This window comes from Dryobates pubescens, chromosome 8 (genome assembly GCF_014839835.1).
Source record: "Dryobates pubescens isolate bDryPub1 chromosome 8, bDryPub1.pri, whole genome shotgun sequence".
Taxonomy (NCBI): domain Eukaryota; kingdom Metazoa; phylum Chordata; class Aves; order Piciformes; family Picidae; genus Dryobates; species Dryobates pubescens.
This window is the reverse complement of record NC_071619.1, coordinates 30,080,606-30,106,887: the sequence shown is the minus strand read 5'-3', so window position 1 is coordinate 30,106,887 and position 26,282 is coordinate 30,080,606. Positions and strand designations below refer to the sequence as shown.

At 43.9% G+C, this 26,282-nt stretch overlaps 1 protein-coding gene across 5 annotated transcripts in view; it reads left to right on the top strand.

Moving 5' to 3' along the window:
* Positions 1-26,282, top strand: part of GPM6B (glycoprotein M6B) — a 108,436-nt gene that overhangs the window by 55,923 nt on the left and 26,231 nt on the right. Inside the window, exon 1 of one of the 5 annotated variants that reach the window (XM_009896980.2) lies at positions 18,752-19,010. The exons of 1 other annotated variant lie outside the window; for it this stretch is intronic. In XM_009896980.2, coding sequence (XP_009895282.1) covers positions 18,950-19,010 — 61 coding nt within the window. In that variant the 5' untranslated portion in view covers positions 18,752-18,949. Of the gene's footprint in view, positions 1-18,751; positions 19,011-26,282 lie in introns of those variants that run through there. 3 more of the 5 variants (XM_009896979.2, XM_009896981.2, XM_054163365.1) reach the window with 3 other exon arrangements.

The window sequence follows — 26,282 nt, the reverse complement described above, 5'->3', positions numbered from 1 at the left end:
ACTGCAAAACACTTGATGAGAAAGGCAGTGCCAGTGAAATAGCACTGCTGCTGATACATTAACTGGTATAGCAGTAGATGAATATTCCTGGTTCATTGCTGCCTACCTGCAGTGCTTTGTCACAGTGGCATGGGGTCCTCAGCATGTTGACTGGTTAGGAGCAGGTGCCTCATCTGTAGAAGGACTGAATTGTTATTCAAACACTTGGAGACTCAGAGCATCCTGTATACGCAGCACTAGCATGGCAGGTCTTGAATGTGCAAGTACTTCTCTTTAAAGAGAGAAGGGAAACAGGCATGAGTGGGAAGGGCTCACCTATTTGGAGTTACAGCTGGGAACTTTTCTCCAGCCCATGATAGCAAAGTATCTTTCATCACCAGGTCCACAAAACCTGAATATTTATGCCAAAGCTAGCAGAAATGTGTGTGCCCCTTGTAAGTATAATTCTCTCCAAGGAGGGAAGGGAATGTTTGTTTTTAAGGTGGGCAAATAGTAGCTCCATATGAAATCCCTTCTGGAAATCAGTCTCAGCATTTGAGAAAGTACTGTGAGTGCTTTTTGGGTGTTTTTTTTTGTTGTTTGGGGTTTTTTTTACTGCCTGAGGACTTTGGTATCAACAATAGTTCAGGGAGTGAAAAGGAGACTTGAAGGACCAGCGCAAAGAAAATAGTTGTGCCGCGATCCGTTTTGATAAGATGAGTGTTGACCATTTACCTTTCACCAGGGTTGTGTGGTTTCATTTGGAATTGTTGCCTCAGATTGAGTAGGCAGTCTGGGAAACTTCTTGAGCTAGAAGAAAAAAGGCATTTCTTTGTGCTTGAGGTGTTTTGGATTTGCCCTCTGTGATGAAGGAGAGGTCAGCAGGCTAATTTGGGAAAACCATAAGAAGTCCCAACAATTTTTTTCCCACTGGCATTTTTGCTATTTCAGACAGCTCTGGCTTTCTCATGGCAGTTTTGTTCTGACTGTACCCTGCAAGAGACTAGCTCCTGGGTGGATGGCTTCCAATGCTCTTCTGCATGAGGGAGAAACATCAAGCAAGGAGGAAGCAGAGATGGGATATTGTTCAGCCTCGTGGCCACATGTATCTTCACTGTCTCCAAACAGGGACACTTAAATCCTGTGAAAGTGAGGATGTGCATTAGGAGATGGGAAGGTTTGTAGTCATTGCAGTGATCTGCAAGCACTTTTGCATCCGCCTGTAGACAGTCAATGGGCAAGTGGGATTTTCTGATCAATTGCAGAAGAAATTGGAGAGATTTAAGTTGTGTCAGTGTCTCTGTGGGTTTAGTCCTTAATTATCCTCTTGTGCCATTCTGCTGCAGCGCATTTGTTAATCACGGCAGAGTACTTCGGCGTCTTTCAATATATTGTATTCCACTTGGATGCTTTTAAAAGTGTTTGTGCGGCATATGCCTTTATTAAGAGGAGTATGAGAAATACCCAGTCTGAAACAAGAGTGCAGTGTCCTGAACTCAACAACCATGTTGTTATCCCATGAACTGGTGCGTTCTGTGCCGTTATGTAAGTTTATCTCGCGCTAGAACAATAAAAGCTGAGTGTGCTCCAAGGCTGATAGGCCTGCCGTGAAGAATTAGGTTGTTAAGTCCTTCTTTAAAACAACACCTGTTGCTGTATTGACTGGTGTTGGTAGGGTAGTGTCTTGAGAGCTAGTAGAAAGTGAGAGGGGGGGGAAAGATGCCTTTTTTTCTTTTTTTTTCTTTCCCCAGGCAGTTCAGGTCTGAGCCTTGGCAGCTTTGAACTTAGCTTTGTCTCTGAGCCACTCTTGTACAAAGGGACTAAGCTGTTTTGTATTTCTGGATATTAAAAATTGACAAAATGACTTCTCAGTGAAGTACCACAGCCTGGAGGACCAAATGCAAAATACAAGTGCAGATGGGAATTTCAATCCCTTAAAATGAAAAATAATAATAGAGATGGTTATGAAGATTCTGAGAGTAGCCTGCAATGAGGGTGAAGGGACAAGTACCCCACAGCTGCTGGCAAAAATCGCTCCTGGCAGCATGTGTACATAAACTAACAGCGTGCTCTCAGCAGCCTGTTGAATAAATGGCGGGGGGAGAGGGGAAGTTCATCCCTGATACCACGGTCCTACACAATGATCCCCTTTCTAGATGCCAGGGTCACAGCTGCTGTCTGGAGATTACGTACAGAAGCACTCTTCTTCTTGGGAGAGTGATGTTTCCTAGAGGATTAAGCACAGGCTGAAAGCAGGAGGAGCTATTCAGGAGAGAGACAAAGAAAGTAAGCCCATAGCCGTGACAGGCCACAGGGGAGGAAGACCATGAGCAAGAAGACAATTGATCTTAGTTACTGCTTAGAGAGGAGATTCTCCAGTTTGGCTTCCTGAAGCGGTCTAGTCAGTGAAGTGAAACCTATCGTGGGTTTTTCCACGACCCAACCTGCTTGCAGGACTGAAAGTGGCGCTTTCCCATTCACGTTGGAGGTAGATGGAGTCTGACAGAGCTCTGGCACCTCTTCCATCTGAACTGAAGTTATTTCTTTGCTCATCATCTCAGGTCACCCTTAGTCATTCAGAAATAGCGGTCAGTGCGGTGATCTGAATCCCTGTGTAGAGGTACACTTGCACTACCCATCTTGCTCAGAGCACATTTTGCGTTTTCCTCTGTCACAAACATGGTATCACCATGCTTTCTGAGCCTGCTGCTTTGGTGCTTGCTTCTCTCCTCTTTCTTCTCAGCTTTTTATGAACACCCCCACCCCCCGCCTTTCTCTCATATCCTGCTATTTCACCTCTTGGGTGCACACATGCCTGGGAAAGTGCACAGAAAAACTCTTCTACCCCCACATTGTGTGCCAGCACCTCTGTTTTGCGTAGGAAGGGTTTCTATATTTGAAGCCAGGGCCATCTGTCTCATTTCTAAAAAAACCCACCAAAAACCCCCAAACAGGTTTCTTGCGGTTTGCTACACAAAACTGACCACTTTCCTTCTCCATAACTTCAGAAGGAAAATGCAACCCATTGTATAGTAATAATACTCGAAACTTTGCTCTTATTTAGCAGCTACTTCTAAGGTTGAGTCTTATTTCACTTACTGGATCGAATTTCTCACAGACCCCCTATGCTGACTGCTTCTCTTTGTGGCCTCAGAATCCACTAGTGCTTTTTATAATCTGAAACAAATGGGTGCTGCACATAAGATAGGAAAGTAGAGGTGGAGGGAGAGGAGGCTGACAATGCATGCGTTCAAATGATGTGAAGATGCAAGTGGAAAGAAATATGACTGTGTTGATAGAGCTTGTCAGAGAGGGTATCATAGCTATGATTTCCTTATACATGATATTTTAAAGGCAAAAGAATGAAGCTTTTTAAAAGGAACAGAATTCCAGCATGCTAATGAGTAAGTATTGGGTACCAGTGTTTAAATGTAATGTCATAGTTGCTAGTTATTGTTCCTGCTGCATGGGTTATTTCCTAAGTGCAGTACGAGTCTTAACTGTCTCATTTGTAAAACCCCATTTCCATTTGCCTGACTCCATAAAATCCTCTCTGTAAGTGGCAGTTTCATATAAATTGGTAAGAGAGAAAATACTGCTGTTGCAGCTGTAAATATTTCATGCTTTCTGTGCTGCATTTAGGTACAAACAGTAAACAATATTGAAGCTATTGAGAGGAGAAACTTGGTATAAGGTAGGAATCTAACCTGTGCTCCTCACCTCAATCTCTGATTGCAACTGTTGCTGAAGAGTGTTTCTTTGTCAAGGAGGAACTGAAGCAACTTTGATTTTCATTATTTTTTTAATCAGAAGCCCTTAACACCAAGAGTTGTGATGACTTCTCACATCTGGTGAATTGAATTGGAATCTAATTAGCATGAAGAGTTTCAGAAACTTTCACAAAGCTTCAAAAAATAATATGTGAAAGAAAGAAATAGCTAAAAATTCAGAGAATTATGACTGAGATATTCCTTGGAGACAACTTAAGAGTAGCTTTCCTCCTGCTGAAAGATGTAGCACAGATAAATGGTAGCCTGTTTCATTTGTTAACATTTTCTGTTCAGGTAATTTGGTATGTTTAAAGACGTGTGTTGTATCTAATTGGCCCCTGTAGTTTAGAGTCCATCAGGAAATCTAGACACATACTGTAAAAGATCAATAAAGTGATTTTAGTGCTTGGGAAAGCAGTTATTCTGGCCTGGCTTATACATTAAAGAAGATAATACACCTGTCCTACTTTTGTGAAGTATCTCAGCAAGCACAGAAGGACACTTTCTCTGGTTTATGTACTTTGTTTTTCCAACATGTGGTGGCATGTTGCCAAGTAGAACCATTCTCTCTTCTCTCTTTTACTTACATGCACATGGACTGTTCTGTACAGCAAAGGTTAAATTCAGGATGAAATGTGGTCTCAAAGAGAGATGGGGTCAAGCTCCTTGTATAATGCATACTGGAGAGAGAGAGAAATTCTTTCCCCATGTCTCTAAATTTAAAATTTACACCATCACTCAGAGGAAGAGGCTTTTGGAGATGAAAATGGTGAGTTATGTAGTAGAAGTTGCAAATGTTTTAAGAAGGAAATAGCTGCTTTTATGTCTTTCCTCTCTTTTGCAGTTCTGAATTTCTGCTCAGCTTTAGGCATGCAGTTTGTTTTTTCCCATGGGATTGCACTTGAACAGCATTCTCCTAACAGTGCCTCACCTTGCAGGGGTGGACAGTGAGACCCTCTGTGGTCTTAGATATTTTGTGTCCTGATATCAACAAAATCTCAGCTAATAGTTCTCAGGAGGGATCAGCATGTCTAACACTACATCATATGATTCAAATCTGCAGGAAAATGGCATTTGGCTTCTGTAGAGCCTCTCTCAAAAGTAGGTGCTACATTTTTGATTGATGTGTTGGGTTTGTTTGGGTGGTTTTGTGTGCTGCTTTGGTTTGTTCAGGGTGGGGGTTTTGTGTTTTGATGTTGGGTTTGGGTTTTGCTTGTTTGTTTTTGTGGGTTTGTTTGTTTTAATGTATGAAGCTCTAAACCCTTTCTCTTTAAAATAGTGAGGAGGAATATGAAATGTTGTCAGTGGCTGTGGTGATGTTACATTGCAGTTGTAGCACTGGTATAAAGGAAAGAGGAGTATGGCTTTTGGGGACAGAAGGGTTTGTATGGTTCCAAGCATGCAGGCACTTGAGTGTTTCTGGAGTTGTTATGCTTCAAGGTACATCTCTTTGATGAAGCCCATCTGTAGCAGGACACAGAGTATTCTTCTGCAGGTTGGGATCACCTTATGCAGCATGTCTGGGACCATGGAGGATCTCTGTGGGAAACTTCAGTGCTGTGAATGATGGGATCTATCCAGACACTGCACTCCAGCTGGGGTGGAGTAGTAGGATTCAGACGAAATGTGAAGAGTCACTTCCTTCTCCTCTCACCCTGCTCTGTGCCTGCTTGCATTGCCTTCTTGATCATCATATGGCTGGTAGCCCAGTTCTGGTATTTGATGCTCCCAGCTCAAGTATTTGGTGCTCTCAGCTCTCCAGCCATGGCTCAAAAGGAGTTTTTTGTTTTATGGGGCCCTGTTCTGTCCCAGGGCAGCCTTGAGAGCCTAAGATACTTTTTTCTTTATCATCTGAGAGTGTGCCTGAGTGTTGAGCCTTTTGTGTTAAGAGCAGATATTTTAGACTAGCAAATTTCCACCATATCCTGAGAAGACCAAAGATCACCTCTCTCTTCACTTGATACCTTCAGCCAGATTCCCCAAGCCAGGGTAGTGTTTAGAGAGAAGTCAACTTGGTAATAATGAGCCAGGAAGTCAGTTGTGTTAAACAGAGTTAAAGGGACAGGAAAGGAGACAAGAGGAACTTGTCCTTCATCATAGCAAATCAATCTCAGTTTGAGTGCCAGTTTCTTTGTTTTGGTGTGATTTTTTTCTCATGAAGTTAATATAGAAGGCCAGGAACTATTTCTGCCTGCAGAAGCAAGCATAGTATGTCCTGAACATTTTCTGTGGCTTTCTCTTCTCACTGAAACCTGAAACATAAAGTGTATTGTGAGATACTTCCATGGTACTCGCTTTCACAGAAGAAAATAGCAGTAGGTGGAATACTGAACAAGTTAATAGCGCTTACTCAGTGTGGAGGTGAGAAGATAGTTTTGTTTCAGTAAGATAGTGACTCATGATGCCAAAATGAATGCAAGGAGGATAGTTTATTTTAGCTTAGATATCATATGTACCTGTTGAGGTCTGAGAAGCAGCAAGTGAACCCTTGGTAGGAACACCATCAGGGTTCAATACCCTGCAGTGATCCGAGTTGTAAAAGCCTGTCTCATCACATGAGAGCACAGAGCGCTCTTTCTGGAGACACTGAAAGGAAGAGTGGTGCCATTGTTGGCAGGGTGCTGCCCTGTGCCAGAACGCCGCGGCGGATGGCAGCCTGTGCTGTGTATTCATCGTTGGGCTGAATCCAGTGAATCTGAGGAATAACTGGAATTTGAGGGTATTTCCTTGGTTGGTGAGGTACTGTGATCAGGTCCTGTTGGGGCATTGGCAGCATGAAAGGCGCTGCCGTGCCCTGCTCTGACTTCTTTGACTTACTTTCTTCTCTGCAACCCAACTACCTGGAAGAGAAATTCCACGGGTGAGATTTAGTATCTCCTAATCAGTGGAGGGCTTCTTTTTCCCCCTCAGCCTTCTCTTTATCTAAATTCAACGTTATGAGACTGTTTTACCTGCAGTTTCTGTTGATAGAGTCTATCCCCAAGAAAACTAAAATCTCATTGCTGAGTTTAGTGGACCTTTATAGTGGGTATTTCTCTTACCACCTGTGGTGGGTTGAATGTGGCTGGACACCAGGTATCCACCAAAGCCTATTATGAAAGGCTTTTGGGTCAAGATAAGGATAGGGAGATCACTTACTGTTACTGTTATGGGCAAAACAGACCCAGGGAAAATGAATTTAAATTATTATCAATCAAATCAGAGTAGGGTAAAGAGAAATAAAAACTAAAGCTTAAAACACCTTTCCCTCACCTCTAAATTCTCAACCTCCTTCCCACACAGCAGCACAGGGGGATGAAGAATGGAGGTTTTGGTCAGTTCACATGTCTCTGATGCTCCTTCCTCTTCAGGGGTAAGACTCCTCACACTCTTCCCCTGCTCCAGCATGGGGCCCTTCCTACAAGAGACAGTTCTTCACACACATCTCCAGCGTGATTCCTTCCTACAGGCAGCTGTTCTTCACAGACTGCTCCAGTGTGGGTCCTTTTCACAGGATGCAGACCTTCAGGAACTGCTCTAGCATTGGTCCCCCACAGGGTCGTAAGTCCTGCCAGCAAACCTGCTCCAGTGTGGGGTTTTCTCTACATGGGTCCACAGGTTCTGTGAGGAGTGTGCTCCAGCGTGGTCTTCTCACTGACTCACAATGTTCTTCAAATATCCACCTTCTCCAACATGGGCTCCTCCACAGCCACCGCAGACTTCCGTGGGCTTCGGGGCAACAGCCTGCCTCACCATGGTCTTCACCATGGTCTTCACCATGGCCTGTAGGGGAATCTGTGCTCCAGTCTCTGGACCATCTTACATCCTTCCTCCTTTTGCTTTTTAATGTGCAACCTTGCTGTGGTAACCTGTGAAGGATATCTTTTCCCTTATTGTGGTATCAAGTTGTGAAGTGCCTTAAAGCATGGGCATGTCCAGCCTTTAAAGGCAATTTAGCAGTGGCAGTAAAGAAATACAGCCACAGTACTCTACAGCAATTTTTCTGCAGCCTGCTTTGTTCAGAAAGTTGTTACCCAGTCCTGTGTGGCCCCAAGTGCAGCAAACACATTGTTAAAGTCAGTGTGTGGCTATCGGAGACTATGAAGAAGTTTCCTGGGAGGGAAAGTTGTCTCTTTGTGACTGACCTGGTGCGTCAGTGTGAGTTATTAGCAGACAGGCCCTTGGGTTGTAGACACTTAATGCCACAGAGCATCTTTTGGTGAGAAGGATGTGAGAACATCTGCTAGAGGGAGGAGTATGGCTACAGTTAGACCTCGGTCATTGCTGTGCAGTTGCCATGTGGACATCATAGTGCTGCAGCGCCAGAAAGGATTTGGTTCTGGTGCAAATCAGTAAGCGAAATGCCTCTCCTGCCAGGCAGTGCAGATCTGCAAAACCCACTGGATTAACAGTCTGTGGCAGAGAGCACAGCGCTGCAGAGGCTGCTTGGCACGTGTAAGGGTAAAAGTGTTGAGAGTGAAGTGCTTGTACACAGCAGAAACTGTTGAATATCTTGAGCATTGCTGCTGAAGAAATTGAGGCGCGGAGATGGATCCCAGTCCTCAGGAGAAAATCCTGAAATGGAACACAAGAGCCTGAACAGAGCAGACATTTCTCTTGCATGAATCCTTCCACAAACTGCATCTCAGGCTTTTTTCCTGAACAGTTTTTGTATCTACCTCACTTGGAAGCTGCCTGCCTAGGATCTCACTGACATTCTGTTTTTCTGCTGTAATCTCTTGTTGTTAAGGGGTGTGATTTTTTGTTCTTAGCTGTGCCGCATATAGGAGATTACATAAATACCTTGGAAATCTTGGGAGGGAGGAGGAGGAGAAGAAACATGCCAAAACACCAAACCTCTACTGTGAGAAATGTCTTCCTCTCAGAGAAAAGTCTGTTTAACATAGACAGAAGGCAGACATGCCTCTTTTACTGAGAAGGCCACAGAGACCAACACACTGAGCTGAGGTAGATTTGTTCTCCTAGCAGTTGCTTCCAAAAGATACTTTGATATGGGAATGCTTTTTCCTCCTCTCCTCCCTGTGCTGATCTCCTGTCATTTCCATCTCCTTCCTCCTGCCTGCCTTTCCCTGGCATACAGCTATTCACTTTCTAATTTGAGACCATTTCATAAAGGTTTTTCTTCTGAGGTTCAGCTTTCCCGTTTGTGACCCTCAAGGTAAACCAAAGGATAATCCCAGACGTGGGGGATGGTTCATTTCTCCTCGCAGCACAGTGGTTCAGTTTCACATTGAAAACTGCTTTTTTCAGCGATGTACCTCTCGTACAGGGTGAAGGTTGAGCTATGGTACAGGACCCTTTCTGTTGACTTACTGTGGTTGTGTTTTAGTTCCCAAATTCTCAGTGGCATGGTTCATGCAAGTGCTGGGGGAAGCCAGACAAGCTCACTGGAGGGTGAACCCAGAACCTTCAGTTTAGTGGAGATGCTGCATGGACATCGTGTTGCTCTTTGCCACATCAAATGAGTGGTGGTGCTTCCCCCCCCCACCCCGGCCCTTTTTAAAGTCTGAGATGAATCAAATAATATAATTTACTAAAAAGATTTTATCAGTTGCACTTCCTGCCTTTCAGAAAGAGTGAAAATTTGTTAAATAGGCTTGCAACTTGGAAGAGAGAGAGGGGGAATCAAACTTGAAACAGCGCTGCTAAAAACAGCCTGGGCTGCTTTTGTTTGGACTTTCAGAACGCAGTAGCTTAATGCCTCCTTTGTACGCAGGGGGAAATATGCTAATTTGGAGCACATTTCCCATCAGAAGCCCTTTCAGTCCTGTCATCAGTGAGATATGAAGGATGATAAAAGCGAGGCGAAGGAGGAGGCCCATCTTATGGGAGCGCGGCTGCTGGTTATTGTGTGTGGGGAGCAGGCTGAATAGGGCTGACGAGCCTGCTCACCCGTGAAGCTCCATGGCCCCAGAGCTGCATGAGTTCCCATGGGCGCCACTTGCCTGCAGCCCCACTGAGACTCAGTGCCACGAGGGCAGGGGTCCTTGGGGGTGCTCCCTGTGTCAGCCGCCCCACCGCCAGCCAGGACAGGAGAGGAGGGGCTGCCATCAAGATTTCCAAGCGCTGGCAACCATCACCCATCCCACAGCCCTATAACCCAGTACATCTGTTTGGGTAATATGGACATCTACTTTCTGTTCACTGAGATAACTGATCTTTTGTGACAAGGCCTCTGCTGCTTGCTGTCCACGTTGCTGATGCTTGCAGGGCAGTGGTGTTTGCTCGCTGTGCTGTGCTGAGCTCCTCCACTGAAGAGGTGCTATTAGCTCGGGAAGTGGGGAGTGCTGCAATTGGGGTGTGGTTTTTTTCCCCTCCATGGTTATGAAACAGAAGGGAATATGTGAAATGCTACTTAGTCTGTGACCACTGATTTGTATGATTGTATTTTTGGCTGAAATAAGTATATTCAGCAGTGTTTGGTATGTATTAAAATTATGCTAAGGACTTCTAAAATACTGAATTCTATAAAAACCTAGGCTTTGGGGTTTTCCTTCTCTTTCTTAAAGTCATGAAAATGGTGGGTTTGGGCTTAGGAGTCTAACTGTCTTGGTCTGGAGCTGGGTCTAATTTTTTCCTTTTTCAGTAGGTGCTAGTGTTGGGGATTCTTGGTAGAGAATATGGGATTAAATGAACTCAAGGTTCTGATAATGTTGCTATGGTGTTTGCTTGGAAATGGTTTGAAACGGCAACGAGAATTTAGTTGTAGTTGTTTGGCTCTGTAAGCCTGCTGTGTACTAATGGCAAATTAAACTAAGAAAATGGGGTTTTGATTGCATTTGCAATCTGTGACGCTCTGTCTGCAGCAGGAGTATGTGCTACACTCAAACACACAATTAATTCAAATATTTCTGAGGACTGTAGCTGAAATTAATTGCTTGGAATTGCTTTTAAAGCTGTTGGTCAGTCTTCAGTTTCTTCCCTGTACTAATAGACTTGTCATCAGGCAAATCAGATGGGTGGATTTTGTCTGGGCATGAGAAGCTACGCTATTTTTCAGCAACCTGTGAGCAAGTCTCTGATCTGCAATGAGAGGAGCTCTGTCTCATGTGGACTTGCATACCTTTGGTCACTTCCAGGATGGTGAGCACACGGCTGATGTAGTGCAGTTTTTGTCATACAGAGATACAATTCCTCCTACAAACCAAAGAAGGAAGCTTAGACAGTGGCTTGAATATTTTCTGCCTTTTACTTTTCTCCATTGTTTTTTGTTCATTTTCCCTATACATGCCTCCCTTCTTCCTTGCCCTCTTTTTTAAGCTCCTTTCTTTTCCTTCTGAATTGTGCAGAAGGGTGGAGCACATAATGGTACTTCAGAAATCAGTAGTGCCAATAGATACACAAGAGGCATACTGAGAGCATCTACTACTGAGAGCAAAAATGCCTGGTGCCATTTTGAATAATAAATGTGAGGGTCTCCAAAGCTGACACATAGTGATAGTGCTTAGAGCTTACACTTGAGAAGCCCTGAGTGAAAGGGAGATGGCTACAAATGTTCTGAAAGCCAGGAAGAAATAAAATGGGATGGGAGTAATACAAAGACTAGATGAAGAAAAGCAGATGCCAAATACATTTCACTCTGACTCATGACAGTGAAGAAATGATGCCTTTCAGTTGTTTAAAACAAGTGAATGTCATCTTTGGAAAGAAACAGAGAAATGGGGATGTAGCTAGGCACTTTCAGAGTGAGTTCACTCAAAAGAGAAGCAGGGTGGTTTTCAGGCAGCTGCTCTGGAGGCCATTTCGGAGGCCAGCATCCTGCTCTTGGAAAAGCTACTCCTGCACTGACTGCAGTGGGGGCCTGGCCATTGTGCAAGCCCTCTTGTGCTGAGCCTCCAAACCTGCCAGGATGCAGATTGGCTCCTCTCGCAAAACAAGAGAAAGGCTCCAAACTCAAGACACTTAAATTAGTGAGAGAAGGGGTTGGGAATATACATTCCATGGAATAACCCTGCCCAGGCAAAGGATTATACTTGACAGCCTATCTGGGAATCTAGGCTGAAAGCTGCTACTTTTGTCCTTAACTCACCCTATAGTGCTTTTGTCTTGAAGCTCACTTTGCATGCAGGATCACCTACTGCTGAGGTTTGGCAAAAGTCAAGGCATGACATGATCCAGATAGAGCTCTAACTGTGCTCACTGTTGGTGGGTTAAGTCATGCCTTGCTTATGAAGTAGAGGGTGAGGTTTCATTCACTTGTGCTGAACTCTCTTGAGTATGCATTTAACTTTTGGTGGGCACTAGTGAAAGACCTGTTAAGCACTTCAGCAGGTGTTGTTTGTTGTCCATCACCGATGTTGTCAAAGGCATTGTAGAACGCGGTAGGAACCACTACTGACATCCCAATTGATGGAGCTAGAAAGAGGGGATTGGAAAAGCTAGGCTGGGCAAAGTTGCCTGGCACGTATTTTAGTCCATGTGTTAATTGGATACCCTCAAAGTGGAACTTGTTAATGTCCTGCTGCTTTCCTAATGAGGATATCTGCTCTTGCAGAGAATACAATGATTAATTGGGGACCCTTTCATTAATGTCTTAACTGAGGATTTCATGACTAGTATCTTGTGTGTGGACAGAAACTGGTTTTTGCAATTCAGCAGGCAGTCTAGGGCTTCAGGACAGAACTAGTACAGGATCTTTCCCAAAATACAGTTTAATTACACCAGAATGGGAATTTTCAGTATCAGGGAAGTGGCTCCAGGAATGGTGATTTACAGGGTGCTGAAGCCTTAAACAATGAATTCCACTGCCTTCTACCAGTCATTATTTGATGCTTTCTTTCACATCAATGTTTTGACTGCTGAATTGCAAGGATTTTTCAAGATGTTTACATACAACTTCCCCATAATCCATGAGTGAGCCTAGCATTGGTGGGCCAGTATTGAGGTGAGCAGATAATGGAGCCTAAGAAACAGCACTGTCTTTGTGTGGTTTATCTCTACCACCAGCTCCAGTCAGGCACTGTGTAACTTGGTTCTGAGCTACAAAATCTTGAGCTGGAGGAGGCTGTAGCACTGGGATGATGTTTAGCTGTGCATTCACTGTTAAACTTCATGCTTATTGCATGACTGTAAATGAGTTTACATTCCTTATTGTGATTCCAGTGATGCTGATAAGGTTTTCTGCTCCATAAAAACATGTATAATCATACCTGGTTTATTCCTGTACATACAAACACAGATATGTTTTCTGTGTATGTATATACACACATCTAGAGTCCCTCATGAAACTGAGGAAGAGTCTTCCTCCCTGTGTTTCCCCATGCCCTTTCAGTTCAGGGTACTTTTTAATAATGAGTACCCTTAGCTGCTTTTTGGGGAGCTGTAGGATTTTCTTCTTCTTTCTATTCCCTTGCTGTCTTTCCACGCTTTATGAAAGGACTGGACCGAGGCCAAGACTGAAGAACAAAACGAACACTGAATAGATGAGAGATTGTAGGTGGGATGCTAAAGTCTATGCAAGGAGTGGGAGGGCAATTTTGAAAATCAGAACTGGATGTAAAGTTAACAGAGGATTGTCTGATTAACTCTGTGAAGCAGAAGAAAGAGTTTATGTCGGGGCTGAATGCAGTGAAGTTTAGATGTATTTATAGACTGAGGGGGAAAAAGGGCCATGGGTAGCCTCCCTGTACCAGTCCTGTCTCAGACTGTCCTGTATTTTGAGAATAAGCAGATGTATTTTGCAGGAGTGTATTACTTGCTGCCCTCAAAAACTGGCAGAAATGGCTCTTTTACAAGTACAAGTGGCACTTCTACTTGAGTGCTAGCAACCTTAATGATTTTATGATTCTTATTAGTCTTCTGAGATGGCAGTAGACTTTGGCAACAGTATTGGAGAAGAGGGTTCAGGTCAGTAGGTTGGTTTGCCCTCAAGGTGCAGAGTTAAGGGAACAAAGACAAAAGTCCTGAGCATATGGTTTTCCTTCTGCACTGTGACATTGCTGCTGAATGTGTGGCTTGAAGCAGAGGAACGGAGACACAAGCACTACAGCTGAGAATCTCTCAGTGGGGAAGATGATGGAGAGAGCAGAGAAATGTGGTTGTGTGCTGAAATCAAGAATCTAGCCTTTAAAGTTGTGGAGGAGCATTTGAAGCACTGTTGAAGGGCTTCATCTATTAATCAAGTATGTGAGGATGTTACTACTGCTGAACAGAATAAATATATAATATTGTGGAACTGAGAGCCTGGAAGCTAGCAGGCCAGCAAGAGAAATGGGTGAAATCCAAAACCTGACCAACATCTCCTTTGCCTGCCTGCTTGCCACCAGGCCTCTAGCTTGGCAGCAGTTGTTGCCATCTTCATGTCACAGGACTGGTGCCTTCACACTGTTAAGATCTGCTCACCCTCTTGGACTTACCTGCACCAGTTAACTCAATGCTTTTCTTTGGTTGCAAAGATAATCACTATCCATGCTTAAGCCTTTAATTTTGCCCTTTCTACAGAAATTCAAGATTGAGATCACTAAGTGCAGCGCAGACTCGTGGTTTTCAGTAGTCTGTATTTTATACTGTGGTAAAAGTACAGGGTTGGGGTTTTTCGTTTGTTTGAGTGTTGTTGAGAGGTTTCTTTGTGGGCTTTTTTGGCTGGGTGTTTTCTTTGGTTGTTTTTGGTTTGGTGGTTGGTTGGTTGGTTTGGGTTTTTTGGGGGGAGGAGTGTTGTTAATTTGGATTTAGTTTTCCTAGTAATTTAGTATGTCTGAAAGAATGGGCCCCAAAGTGGTTTGTTGAAATGCTTGCCAGGTATATGACTGTTGCACAACTGAAAGCCACTTGTTATGCTTTGATTTTTACCCACATGGAAAATTTCTCTGCTTTTGCATAAGCATTGAGGCTGGGTTTTATACTCAGGTCTTAGGTAACTGGTCTAAAGCTGGTCTGAACATCAGTAATGATGTTGAGAAAATTACACTAAGTGGATGCATGTGTAGTTGTTCTTTCTCTTGAATATTTTTGCATGCTTCCTAAGAAAAGAAAAAAAGCCTTTTACAAGTTGTCTTTAAAAATAAGTTGTTTGGAATACATGCCAGTCTTGTTTGAGGGACAGTCTCTGTATTTTAACTTCTGAGTCTCGGATCTCATAGGCTAATCTCAAATTGCTCTTGAAGTATGTGTGAACTCTCTTTTTTACAGCTCTGTGAAGCCTTTGTAGAAATGGCAAGTGTGCATTCATCTGAAAGCTTGTGAAGCATTTGCTATATCTTATGATAGAGCTCCTCAGCCTTCAGGAATGTAAACTAGATTCAGTGACATTAAAGATAGATGCTCAAAAGGGTTTTTAATACCTGTTTTAATGTGTCCAGTTGTGGTCATTTACTTGACTGAGCAAAGTTATCAAATATGGTTTTTCAAACCTAGCTAAAATAGATTAAAACCTCTCTCTCTTTTAAAAAATAAGCTATTTTGCAGTGGGTGTGGCTTGATCTGCAGTGCCTTCACATCTTTTGCTCCACTGCTCTTCATCCTGAGGTTTGGCTGTAGGCTTAGAGCTGTGCTTTAGCAGCAGAGAAACTCTTACTGCTTAGCCCCTCTCCTGATTTTCATTTTTATTTAGGTCTGCAAAGAAAAGGAAGCTAGCTGCCTTCCCTGGCTGCTGGTCATCTCTGTCAGCCTGTTCTCTACAGCAGAGTTTTGCTGAACTTTTGCTGAAGTCTTTGAAGAATTTTCTGTGATTTCTGCTTTTATGGCTTTGTCTTTTGCTGTACAGTCGTAGACTTGATGTCTTCAAGTCTCATCACATATTAAGAAAAGGATGCATCTGGTTAAGGGAGGGAGTGTCTAATGAGGCAACTTGCTGGCTGAGATTAATGCTCAAAGAGCAAGGTCAGCACCCATGATAGCACTGGAGGAAATAGCTTATAGTTTGGGGGGGGGTTTGCCATGGTTGTCAATGATGGGACAAACATTTGAAGATCAAGAAATTACTTAAGACAGTAAGTGCCTAAACCCCATCATATATTACAGTAATCTGGAAAGCAATAAGAAGGGAGGAGGGTAGAACTTTACACTCGTGCATCACTTGAAGCTTTTAGAGGATGTTCTAGTACATAGAATTAATGGGTTTGGATAGTCAGGATTAATGGCTTCTGAAATCTTGACTTCAAGCTCTTGTGAAGTTGATTCTGGTGTGGTGCCCTGACTAAAGGAAGGGTTATCCTGGGAGAAAGAAGAGAAATAGTCTCCCAGCCTGTGAGTTCAGTGTTTGTAAAATATCTGCTCTGAAGTCCTGAGCCTACCTCACAAAATGTTCTTGCCAGCAGGAAAGCTCACAGGTCTTTGAAGCAGTAGGTCTTACAGAGTAGAGGACTTTGTTAGTAGGTTTTCTCCGAGGGCAGTCTGTAACCAGAGGTTTTGTCTAATGTATTTTGTGTTTAAAGAAAGGAAACTCCAGGTGATGTTTGCATTTTCTGTGTATCTGTTTACTGATGAGTGCATTAATATTATACCACTTGATTTAGATTTTGCACAGGCCTTTTGTAACTCTGGGTAGTCAGAAGAGAGGTTTTAACCTTTTAAGACTAGAATATGACAGCTGTGAGCAGAAGTACTGGCTTAAAAATCAGAAGTTTAATGGGACTTTTAATGTCAGAGGCAATCAATTGCTTTGACCAACGACTAAACTTTGTGTGCCTTTCAGCAAGTAGAGTGTTTATGCTATGGATTTTCAATTTCATTGATGTTAAATGGGGAAAAGAACACTCTTTGTAAAATGTTTCCCTTGCATAATCGTTATTCCAAATGTGAAGAAGTTGTCTTCCCTTTCTCAACTGTGAGATTCAACCAGCTTTTGGTAATGACTAAAAGAATATAGCAAACACACAGGATCATCATAGGATCTCAGGGGTTGGAAGGGACCTTTGAAGATCATCCAGTCCAACTCCCCTACCAGAGCAGGACCATAGAATCTAGCACAGGTTGCATAGGAACACATCCAGACAGGTCTTGAAAGTCTCCAGAGGAGGAGACTCCAGGAGACCCTCTGTTCCAGTGCTCTGTGAAGAAGTTCCTCCTCTCATTGAAGTGAAACTTTGTGTGGTGTAGTTTATATCCATTACCCCTTGTCCTGTCACAAGGTGCAACTGAGCAGAGCCTGTCCCCTCCCTCTTGACCCCCAGCCCTCAGATATTTATAAACATTTATTAAATCCCCTCTCAGTCTTCTCCAGACTAAAAAGCCCCAGTCCCTGGTCTTGCTGGCCAGGCATTTCAATGCATGTATAGACTGCTGTGTGAGCATTGGAGGGGAGTGGAGACATACACTTGCACCTGAGTTGTGGTCTCTGCTGGGGATGCTGATGTGATTACCATCAGGAACCTAACCTATTGTATCACATCAGTTCCTGAGGGTACTTCCATCTTCTGTACAAAATAACTTCATCCTACTGGGTCTGCTGAAGTGGGAACTTCAACCGCAAACTTTTCCTGGACCCCAGGACATCAAGTTTTGATGCCACGATATGAAATCTTAGGATAAGTCCAAGACCTTTTAGCTGTTGGGCTGAAGCATGTCTAAGCAGTAATGCCCCAAACAAGGTAACTATGGTGACCATGGTGTGAGGATTTGTACCCTGATTTCTTGCCAGAGAAGGAAACTTGCTGCAAAGATGGGGTCTGAGGGTTTGGGGTGATTTTTTCAGTAGGCATCTTTAGAAATAAAAAATGCACAGCAAAATTGTGGGTGTAATAGCTTCAACCAGAAGAGGCTGAATTGCAGCTACAAGTCTTTGGACTGCTTCCCTCTTCCCACTCTCCTGGTTGAATCTGTTATACGGAACATGCAGCGTGTAGGTTTTAACATCCCCAGCATTTGCTGAATCTGCGAGGCGTCTTTGCAGCCTGCAGCATCAGCTGCGGTGGCTGGACTGGCGAAGCCTGCCAGATCACAAAGGCCATTACTCCATGGTTGCTCCATCATCCTACACACACAAAAAGGGTGCCTTTGGGCATGTCTGCCCTGTACGGTGTAGCGCTCTGCGAGGCCATTGAGCCAGGCAAAGCAATAGGCGAGGTTAATTAGCCTCGCTACAGTACAGCCTTGCATACGACTGTCATCATGGGCTTTAGAAAGTGAATAATACCCCTCCGTGGTGTTGCCCTGCTCTGTGGCTTCCCAGCATGGTGCTGCTCAGAACAAGCTGGGAAAACCTAAAAGTCACCTCGTGCAGTGCAATGTCCTCGTTTTGTTGCTCCCAGAGCCAGGTCGTGGCTCGTTAGATTGTGCTGCAGTCTGGATTTAGGGGAGCAATCAAACATGTGGTTCCCAGGGACTCTGCACTCAGTTCTAAGCATGGCTTTAGGTTTGTAGGAGCAGACATTTTTTTAAAATTTAGGCTGTGTTTTCTTAACACTGTTATCCTTCCAAGTATGGCATGTGCATTCGGGGACACTCGAGCTTGCTCGCTTCCTGCTTGCTTGGGTTTCTTTGTGCTTTTCTTTCCATCGTGCTTGCTAGTCAGAGAAAGAATTCTGGTTTTTTAATGTACATCTTATATGGCCACGTCTGCTTTCATGCTGCTTTCACACACCGTCTTTTGCCGTGGGTGAGCGGAACTTACTCAGCTAAGAAAGCAAACAGAGAGAGCAGACCCGTTGCCCCCCGCCCCTTGAAAGAGCAGAGGGCATGTGGAATAAATCAAAATGCAGAGCATAATACCCAGGTCCCATGGGAAAGGGGAGCCTCGCAATTGTGTGCTGGCGTGCACTCCCCTTGGAGACGGTGGCTGGGGGGCTCGCCCCACGATGGTCGGGGGACTCCTTTCTTTCTTGTCTGCGTCTCCCCTCCCGATGTCACCGATCCATTCACCACCCGGGGAATTGATTAACATTCGTCGGGAGCCTTGGGAGATGGGAAAAGAGGGGGAGAATGGAGGGCGAGGGGAAACAGAGGCGAACTGGTGGTGCTGGTCCCCACGACGCGGCGAGCTGGGGCACGGTCAGGCGCAGGATGGCTATTTTATAGCTGGGGACCGCAGTGACGTATGGCTGAGCGCTCGCTGGCACGGCTTCTCGTGGACCAGTCAGCGGAGCGAAATTGAAGCTGACAAGACTTTTCTGGCGTTTTGGAAAGGACTGTAATCTACTGTAGGGGAGAACAGAGCCGCTCAATCACTGCTGCCGTAAATAGGAGACGGAAGGGAGTGAGAAAGGAGGCGAAGAGAAAAAGTGCTTGCTGGGGGGGGAGGGGGGGCGGCATTTTTGGTGGATGGTATGAAGCCAGCCATGGAAACTGCAGCGGAGGAAAATGCAGAACAAAGCCAAGAGAAAAAAGGTACCCAGGGGTCTAACAATAGCTTGTTTAAATCTTTTCATTCAGGGGGTTTAAAGAGGTTTAGGCTAGTTTTGTCACTTTTGCAAATAGCTCTTAAACAATCTTTACCGCATCTTCGGGCTTCTAGGCGTCTTTCCCTGCATGGCTTGACCACAAATTAATAAAGCAGCAATCTTTGTCTGTGTCTGTATTCGCTCAGAGTCTGTCCTAACCCTGCCTAAAATGGTGTTTGCAAGAGAAGTCTTGTTAGTGCTGTGTCTTTGACAGATTGTGGTGAATTTGGTTTACAGAGGTAGCCTGTGCCTGTGTGTTTGCATGTTGTTCTCGGAGCTATAATCCGGTGTTTTCATCAAGGCTGACCGTGGAGCAAGGCTTTACAATGCAGTGTGGAAGATGCAGGTTATAGTAACATCTGATCAGTTACAATATCACACAGTCTTTGTGTAGTTAGCTTGGTACCAATTGCTGCTCTGTATTTTAAATTCCTTTCCTGTGCTGCCTTCTGGCAAATTTGTTTGTGCCGATATCCACTTGCGCTACGATCACAGGGAATAATGCAGTGAGTTTCACAACATTAGCTTTCAGGATAGGTTAATCACTGAGAATTGCTGCTTAATAGAGAGAACGATTCCGGGGTAGTGCTTCTGCAGTAGGGAGACAGCAGCACAGGAGGAAAGGTGCCTCATCCATCCCAGCCTCACAGGTGATTTGTTTGGGGTGCAGCGCTGAACTTCAGAGGACAAGTTCAACTAGCAAAGGACTGTTTTGTTTCTGCTTGGTATGATTTATGCCAACTGAAGGTCCTTCCTCAGTGTAGCAGGCACCTGTACAAATCATAGCAGTATTTTTTGACTGAATTACACAGCAGTAACAAAATCACTTAAATGTCTACTGCCTTTTTATGTGAGTTGTAGTATACTGTTGAACCAGTTGAGTGTCGTTTATAAGCAATCTATCTGGCAAGCATATGCAGGTGATAAACAACTAGCATGTATTCCCAAGTGGAACTACTTCATTTACCATTAAACACTTCAGATATGAACATCATGATAAATCCCAGTGCTGTCCAGTACCAGATTTTGTTTTCCTGCTTTGAATCTGATTCCTCCTACACACTTTGCATGATGCAAACCTAGCTTCAGTTTCAAGTAAATGAAATCTGTCAAGTGATTAGACATAGTACTACATAATCCCTTAGGGATTTCACAAAAGGAGGTCCACTGATGAGAGATTAAACTCTGAAAGCCATTAGTATATGTGGACAACAACCCACCTCACTGCAGATTTTGAGTGTTCAATGTACAAAATGTCCTAAATACCTTGGCTGTAAACCCACCTCGAGCTCAGGATCATTCTTTGAAAATTACAGGAATCTTTTCTTCTGATTTATGAGTTTCTTTTAAATGGATAGAACTCACATGCAATAAGCACCAAAAGAAGTTATCTGCATGCATTAGCAGCTGTGCAGAATGAAATGTGTTGCTGAGCGTGTTTATGATGAGTTTATGGCTTCCCTTTTATTTTGGCAAGGATGAAAGCACAACATGTAGAACGGTAAATCTGTTACCAAGTGGAGGTGGTCGATCTGTTGCCTTCATAGGATGCAAGCAGGGGAGCTGCCTATCCTAATTTTACCATTGTTTGCTGTTTTTCTGTGGTATTTTGATACTTTAGATGGGTTTCACACATATGTGTATGTAAGAGTCCAAGGCTTTGTTCTTGCCAGTTCTCTCATTTTGAGAGCAGCACATGGTCTCTCACATTGTGCTCTTCATTTCTATTCACTTCAATTCCCCATGTATTTCACAGTGAATTAAAATGCAGGAAGCCGAAACAGTCTCACTCCTAGCTTCAACAGCAAAATAAATAGCTCATCTGCCCCTGCAGGGGTGCAGGGGGTGTAGGAGGCATATTCAGTTTGGGGGGGCAGACTTTCTGAAGTGCTAAGACTGTTGAGCCCAGTTGGATTTTTTGATGGGGTCGGTGGGCAGCATCAGGTACCTCTGAAATGGCAGTGTTAAAAAGGGCTTTCACAAGCAGCTCTTATGGAGAAAAATGAGCTTTTCCTCGTTGTGGAAAAAAAAAAGCCTCCATGAGAATACTGTTGCTTCATTTTGGGGTGTAAACCAGAAGCTGAGCCCTTCAAAAATGTCTCCATTTACTGTCTGGACTGGGCCCTCTGCTCGCTGTACCTTACATGTTTGCCAGGCTTGCAACATTTGCTTCTTCCCCTGAGATCCCACCTGGCCTTAGTGTAATGGCTATCCTCTGTGAGGTGCCCTAGATCCAGTGATAGCAAGGCAACTACCACAGCTCAAAGTAATTGAGCAATGCCACAAAGTCTTTTAACTCCTTATTCCAGAAATGAATTACAAAGCCCCAGGAGATAAACCAGTTCGAGAAGAGGTTTGGGGATGTTGCTGTTGCTAAGACTGAGCAAGAGAAGATCCTGAGGGTTTCACTTTGGATATTCAGGTTCACACACAGCATGCTTTGCACTGCCAAATTGTGTGGGAAATGGCAGCATTTAACTAATAGCAAATTGTACTTTTAAGCCAAGAGGCTTTTTTCCCTTTAGGACAATTTTAAACTCCACGTTTCAGAGTTGTGTGTTTTATTGCAAAGACCTCCTCATGGAATGGGAGGAAGTTGGGCTAGGGTTGCTGGCTATCTATATACAAGGCTCCCTGTACTTGGGAAAACACTGAGAGCAATACTGTGTGAGCGCTTGGGATGAGCACCAAGATCTGTTTTCAGTTCAAGCACCTGAGGTGATCACATCTGAACAGTGGTTTGTGTTTCCCATCACAGTGGCAAGCGTGGGTGACCAGCTGTTTGGGATTGCAGTGTAAACTGAGACAATTGGCAGGAGCTGATGTGCTTTGTGAATAATTAAACACTAATAATTACTGATTCATAAATAAAGATTACTGCTGAGCTCTAAAGTTCACTCAGTTGTGTACAAATTCCAGTTTTAGATTAACTGTTTGTGTGAATGCCCTGCCTGACTCGGGCAGCGATGCTGCCCATCTGATGGATTCCGTGTTTATCAGCCATTTGTTTCTCTGCACCCAGAGGAGTGGCTGCTGCCCCAGTTTTTTTAATTGGAAGTGGAACAACATCCATGTTGATGGAGATAAGAAATAAGTCAGCTTTATGCTGTGTATCAGCAGGCCTTATCAGAGGAGAACACCATGAGCAAGCTCAAGGAAAATGTTTAACAGCTACTTTACAGGGCTCCAGGACAGATTGGATGCATTTTAAAGCTGAAGGTTTACAAATGATTGCAAATGACAGCGTTTATCTTGCAGGCATTAAATGAAATCAAAGCGTGAGGCCTGGGCAGGCAGATTTACTGAGCTGGAAGAAACGAGAAAAACGAAATGCCGTTTTCCATCAGCGGTGAAGGATACAGATCCTGATGCACCTTAACAGAGACAAGAAGTTTCCCTTTTTATTTAACTATGAGAAATATTGCTAAGTTGCAACATTAAAACAAAAAAATTTGAAGAAGAAAAACACAATGCCACCAAAATAACACAACAACCCCTCCCCACCCCTGCCAATCAAAGCAAAACAAAGCCACAACAACCCCTCCCAAATAACAACCAAACCAATCCAAACCCCCAACTGGTGCTGGCCATGGTGAATTCACCCCGTTACACATGGGAGGATGGAAGGAAGCCCTTTACAGTAGGATATAGTTGCCTTATATGAATACATAGGATGTTCAGGTTGCAAGTGCTGAGCCGAGGAATAATGCAAACCAGCCTGAGCAGCTGCACTAAAGGCTCCTTTTAATTGGCTCTTCTCTACTAATGTGCTCTCCATGAAAGAAGACCTCATGCTCAGGAGGGGCTGTGGGCTTTGTTATTTTCATCATATGTGAAGCCATTAAAAGTGATTTGTTTTAAACTCTAAACAGACAATAACATGATAATCCAGAACAGAAGGAAAATACCTCTCTTAAAACACAGCTGTGTGCGGTGGTGTAAAGGAAGCTGCTGAAGTGCAGCACGAGGAGTGAAGTAATGTGCAGCGTATTGAACTTTTAGTGAAGTTCATTTCACACAGTGAGCTTAGGACACTTTGATGCAGCACAGGTAAATGTATTTTTCATTGCAGCCAGTTGAAAAAACATTAAAAAAGTAATTTTTTATATAACCAATATTGTCAAACATTAGAGTCACACAGTGCTAGCAGAGCTCTCAGGCTGATTAAAGATCTTCTTAGTGGGCTTTGCATTTTTTCCCCATTTCAAGCAATTTATTGGTGTTTCAGCTCCCCTGAAAACAGTAACTCATTAGTGTAAGTCCCTGAAAAATACGACTGTAGGAAGAGAGGTCCAGCCCGGGGCGAATCTGGGCCATGCGATATTCCAGGGATAATAATTTGCCTGGCTTAGTGATTTGGGTTTTAATGAATAGGATTTGGTTTCTAAATAGGAGGGCTTTGACAGACAGCCGAAGAACGTACTCATGCTGCTCTGAGTGACCTCATGAAAACACAGAACCTAGACATATGTGCCACACGATATGGTAACAAGGGGGAGGGGAAACCCAGATGGCACTTTGCATGCACAATAGATTCTGCAGTGGGAGCAAAGGGGCTAAAGAGGAGAGCAAAGAGAGGTGGAAGGAACCCGTTTGGTTGCTCTCACCCCCATTTTCTTGCCAGCCTTGCTCTTAATGCAGTATTCATCACCAGATAGCCAGATCATAAACAACAATCCTCTCTTTGCTCCTGTGGACCACTTCATCAGCTGCAACAGATGAATATCATAACTGTTTGTTTCCTCTAAGCCCATATGCTAAGGGCAGCAAGTGTGAAGATGTTGGGTACTGGGAATTTTGTTACAGGCATGCAAGATGATTCATCCCAATGAATATTGAACGCCACAGTCGCCATCAGCGTGCCTGTGTGGTGCGGCATGAGACACTCAGTTCTGTAACTGCTGCCTCTGTATGGGATTGAGTAAAACCTGGTTCTGACAAGAGGCCTCAAGCTGCATGAGCTTGGCTGTGCACCGAGAGATTGTAACCTAGACTTGGGAACACAGTCTGTATAATTAGTTCCTCAAAAAGCAGAAGATAAGGCATTTAAACCTATTCCTTCCTCACTGCTCAGGGTACATATGTGCACTGTGGGCAGTAGTTATACCACTAAAGCCTGGTGGGGCTTTTAACATGGTTGTGATTTTGCATGAGTGGGCTTGGGTGGGTCCCTATGACATCACCAGAAGATGCTTTAGAGGTCATACAAGGCATGCAGTAAGGGCTACCAAGCAGCCATTGCTAAGTGGCTCTTTGCAGAGCAGTGGAAAAACAGATTCCTTTTTGGAGGATGAGCTAGCTGCTGATGAAAGAGCCCTGTTACTGCAAAACCAGAAATAGCCAGTTAAAAACCCCCAACTTCATAGAATATTTTCAGTTACAGAAATGGTGCTACAAAGTTCACATGCTATCTCTACATTGCAGGGTTTGATGTTTGTGCCACAACAGACAGTGGTGACTTCACCAGTGTCCCTTCAGGCTCAGGGAGAAAGCCAGCTGCCTGCTGCTCTCTGAGCAAGTAGGTTTTCTAGCCACTGCAGAAGAAATCTTGAATTGTGGGTTCAGGCCTGGTAGGGTAAAATCCTTTTGCTGCCAAAGGTTTGGTGTAGATGCTGCTGCTGTGCAAAAGAAGTTTGTTGGGTTTTTTTCCCCACAAGTCTTTGCAGCTGGTTGTTTCTAACTTACTTATTTTAAAATCAGAATCTGTTATCAATGCCCAGGGAGCAGCTTCAGACAAGCAGGGAGACAGTATGCAGTACTGGCAAGGAATTCTGCTGTTTACCATTTGGTGTCCAAGTCAGTTATTATGGCATTCCTTCTGAGCTCATAAACAGGAGTGTTCCTGGGTAAGCAGGAGGAGATGATGTCATCCTGAGCATGCACAGTGATTTTGGAACAATGCTTTCAACACCTTTTGAAATCTGTTATGCTCATAAGGTGTGGAATTTGCCTTTCCTTAAAAGGAAGGGTGAGCTGTACAAAAAAGGAAGGATATCTTCCAGGAAAAATACACTACCTGATACCTGCTTTCTGATTTGTGTGTCACAGAGGGAGGAGAGATACCAAGCCACAAAGTACCTTTAAGAGAGCCATCGATACCAATTTTGCATCCCAAGCCCAAAAGACTGGCTTAATATTGGAGTTCATTTGCTGATGTAGGAGATGAACAAATTCTTGTTTCCAGTTTCCAGATCCAGCATTTGGATTGGAAGCCAAGAATTTTTTTCTCGTCTTGACATATGCAGACATAGCTGTGCCAAACTCCTCATTGCACCAGCAGCAGAGCCACAGGAGAGAGGGACCAGGTCCAGGACCTTCCTGGCTCCTCACAGGCCACAAAAGTATAGCCCTGCCCCTCAGAATTTGCCTCTGATCTGGTCTGCATTAGGTGAGCTTTCAGTGTTGTAGCCTTCTCTCTTCCTCCACAAGCCCAAATGATGCTGAATAGGATTTATTTTGGCCAGAGATGACAATTTCTTTGTCATTTAGCCACTGCAGAGGGGGGCTCCGGTGCATTTTAAATCAAGATCTATCTCCCCCTGACAGCCTTCACAAAGCTGCAGTGGTGCTGAGGGGAATGTGTCAGGTCAGAAGTGGGGTTTTGGCAGTAGCCTCTTGCAGGAGGCTTGTAAGGCCTGTGCTGGTGAGTGTTTGATGAGTGTGTGAGCAGTCAGATCTGTGGGGTCTCCTTGCTCTGAGCTTCATCTGTCCTCTGAAAACATGAGAAGAATAATGGCTGTCCTGCACTGTAAACCTGAAAGAAGCCTATTTTAACATACTTGATCTAGAGTTTTGAATGTGATCAGAGCCTGTGTGAAATAAAGCCCAAAGTCACCCTTTACTGCCCATGAATGACAGTAACTGTTTGCTTTGACAGACTTAGGGTCTTTAAAAAACCAACAGGTAATGTGGTTTTCTGTTACTTTGTCTTCTTCTGCTTCTGGAGTAGAGCTCTTTTCCGTGGACAAAGAGAAATAAATGTGAGAGTGGGTGGGGGGAAGGAATAGAGAGTCCTTCTTTATGTGTTTAATTAAAATCCTAGGTAGAGTTTTAGCTGTTCAACCTTTCTTAACACTTGTGTGAGCATTTCCCTGTCCATTGTGCCTCTCACCCCTTCTCTTGGTTGCTCCGGTTCTGAAACTACAGCTGTTTTTCTGGGCTCTTATTTTTAAAGTTAAATGACTGAAAGTACTGAACTAAAGCTTGCTGGTGACACTGA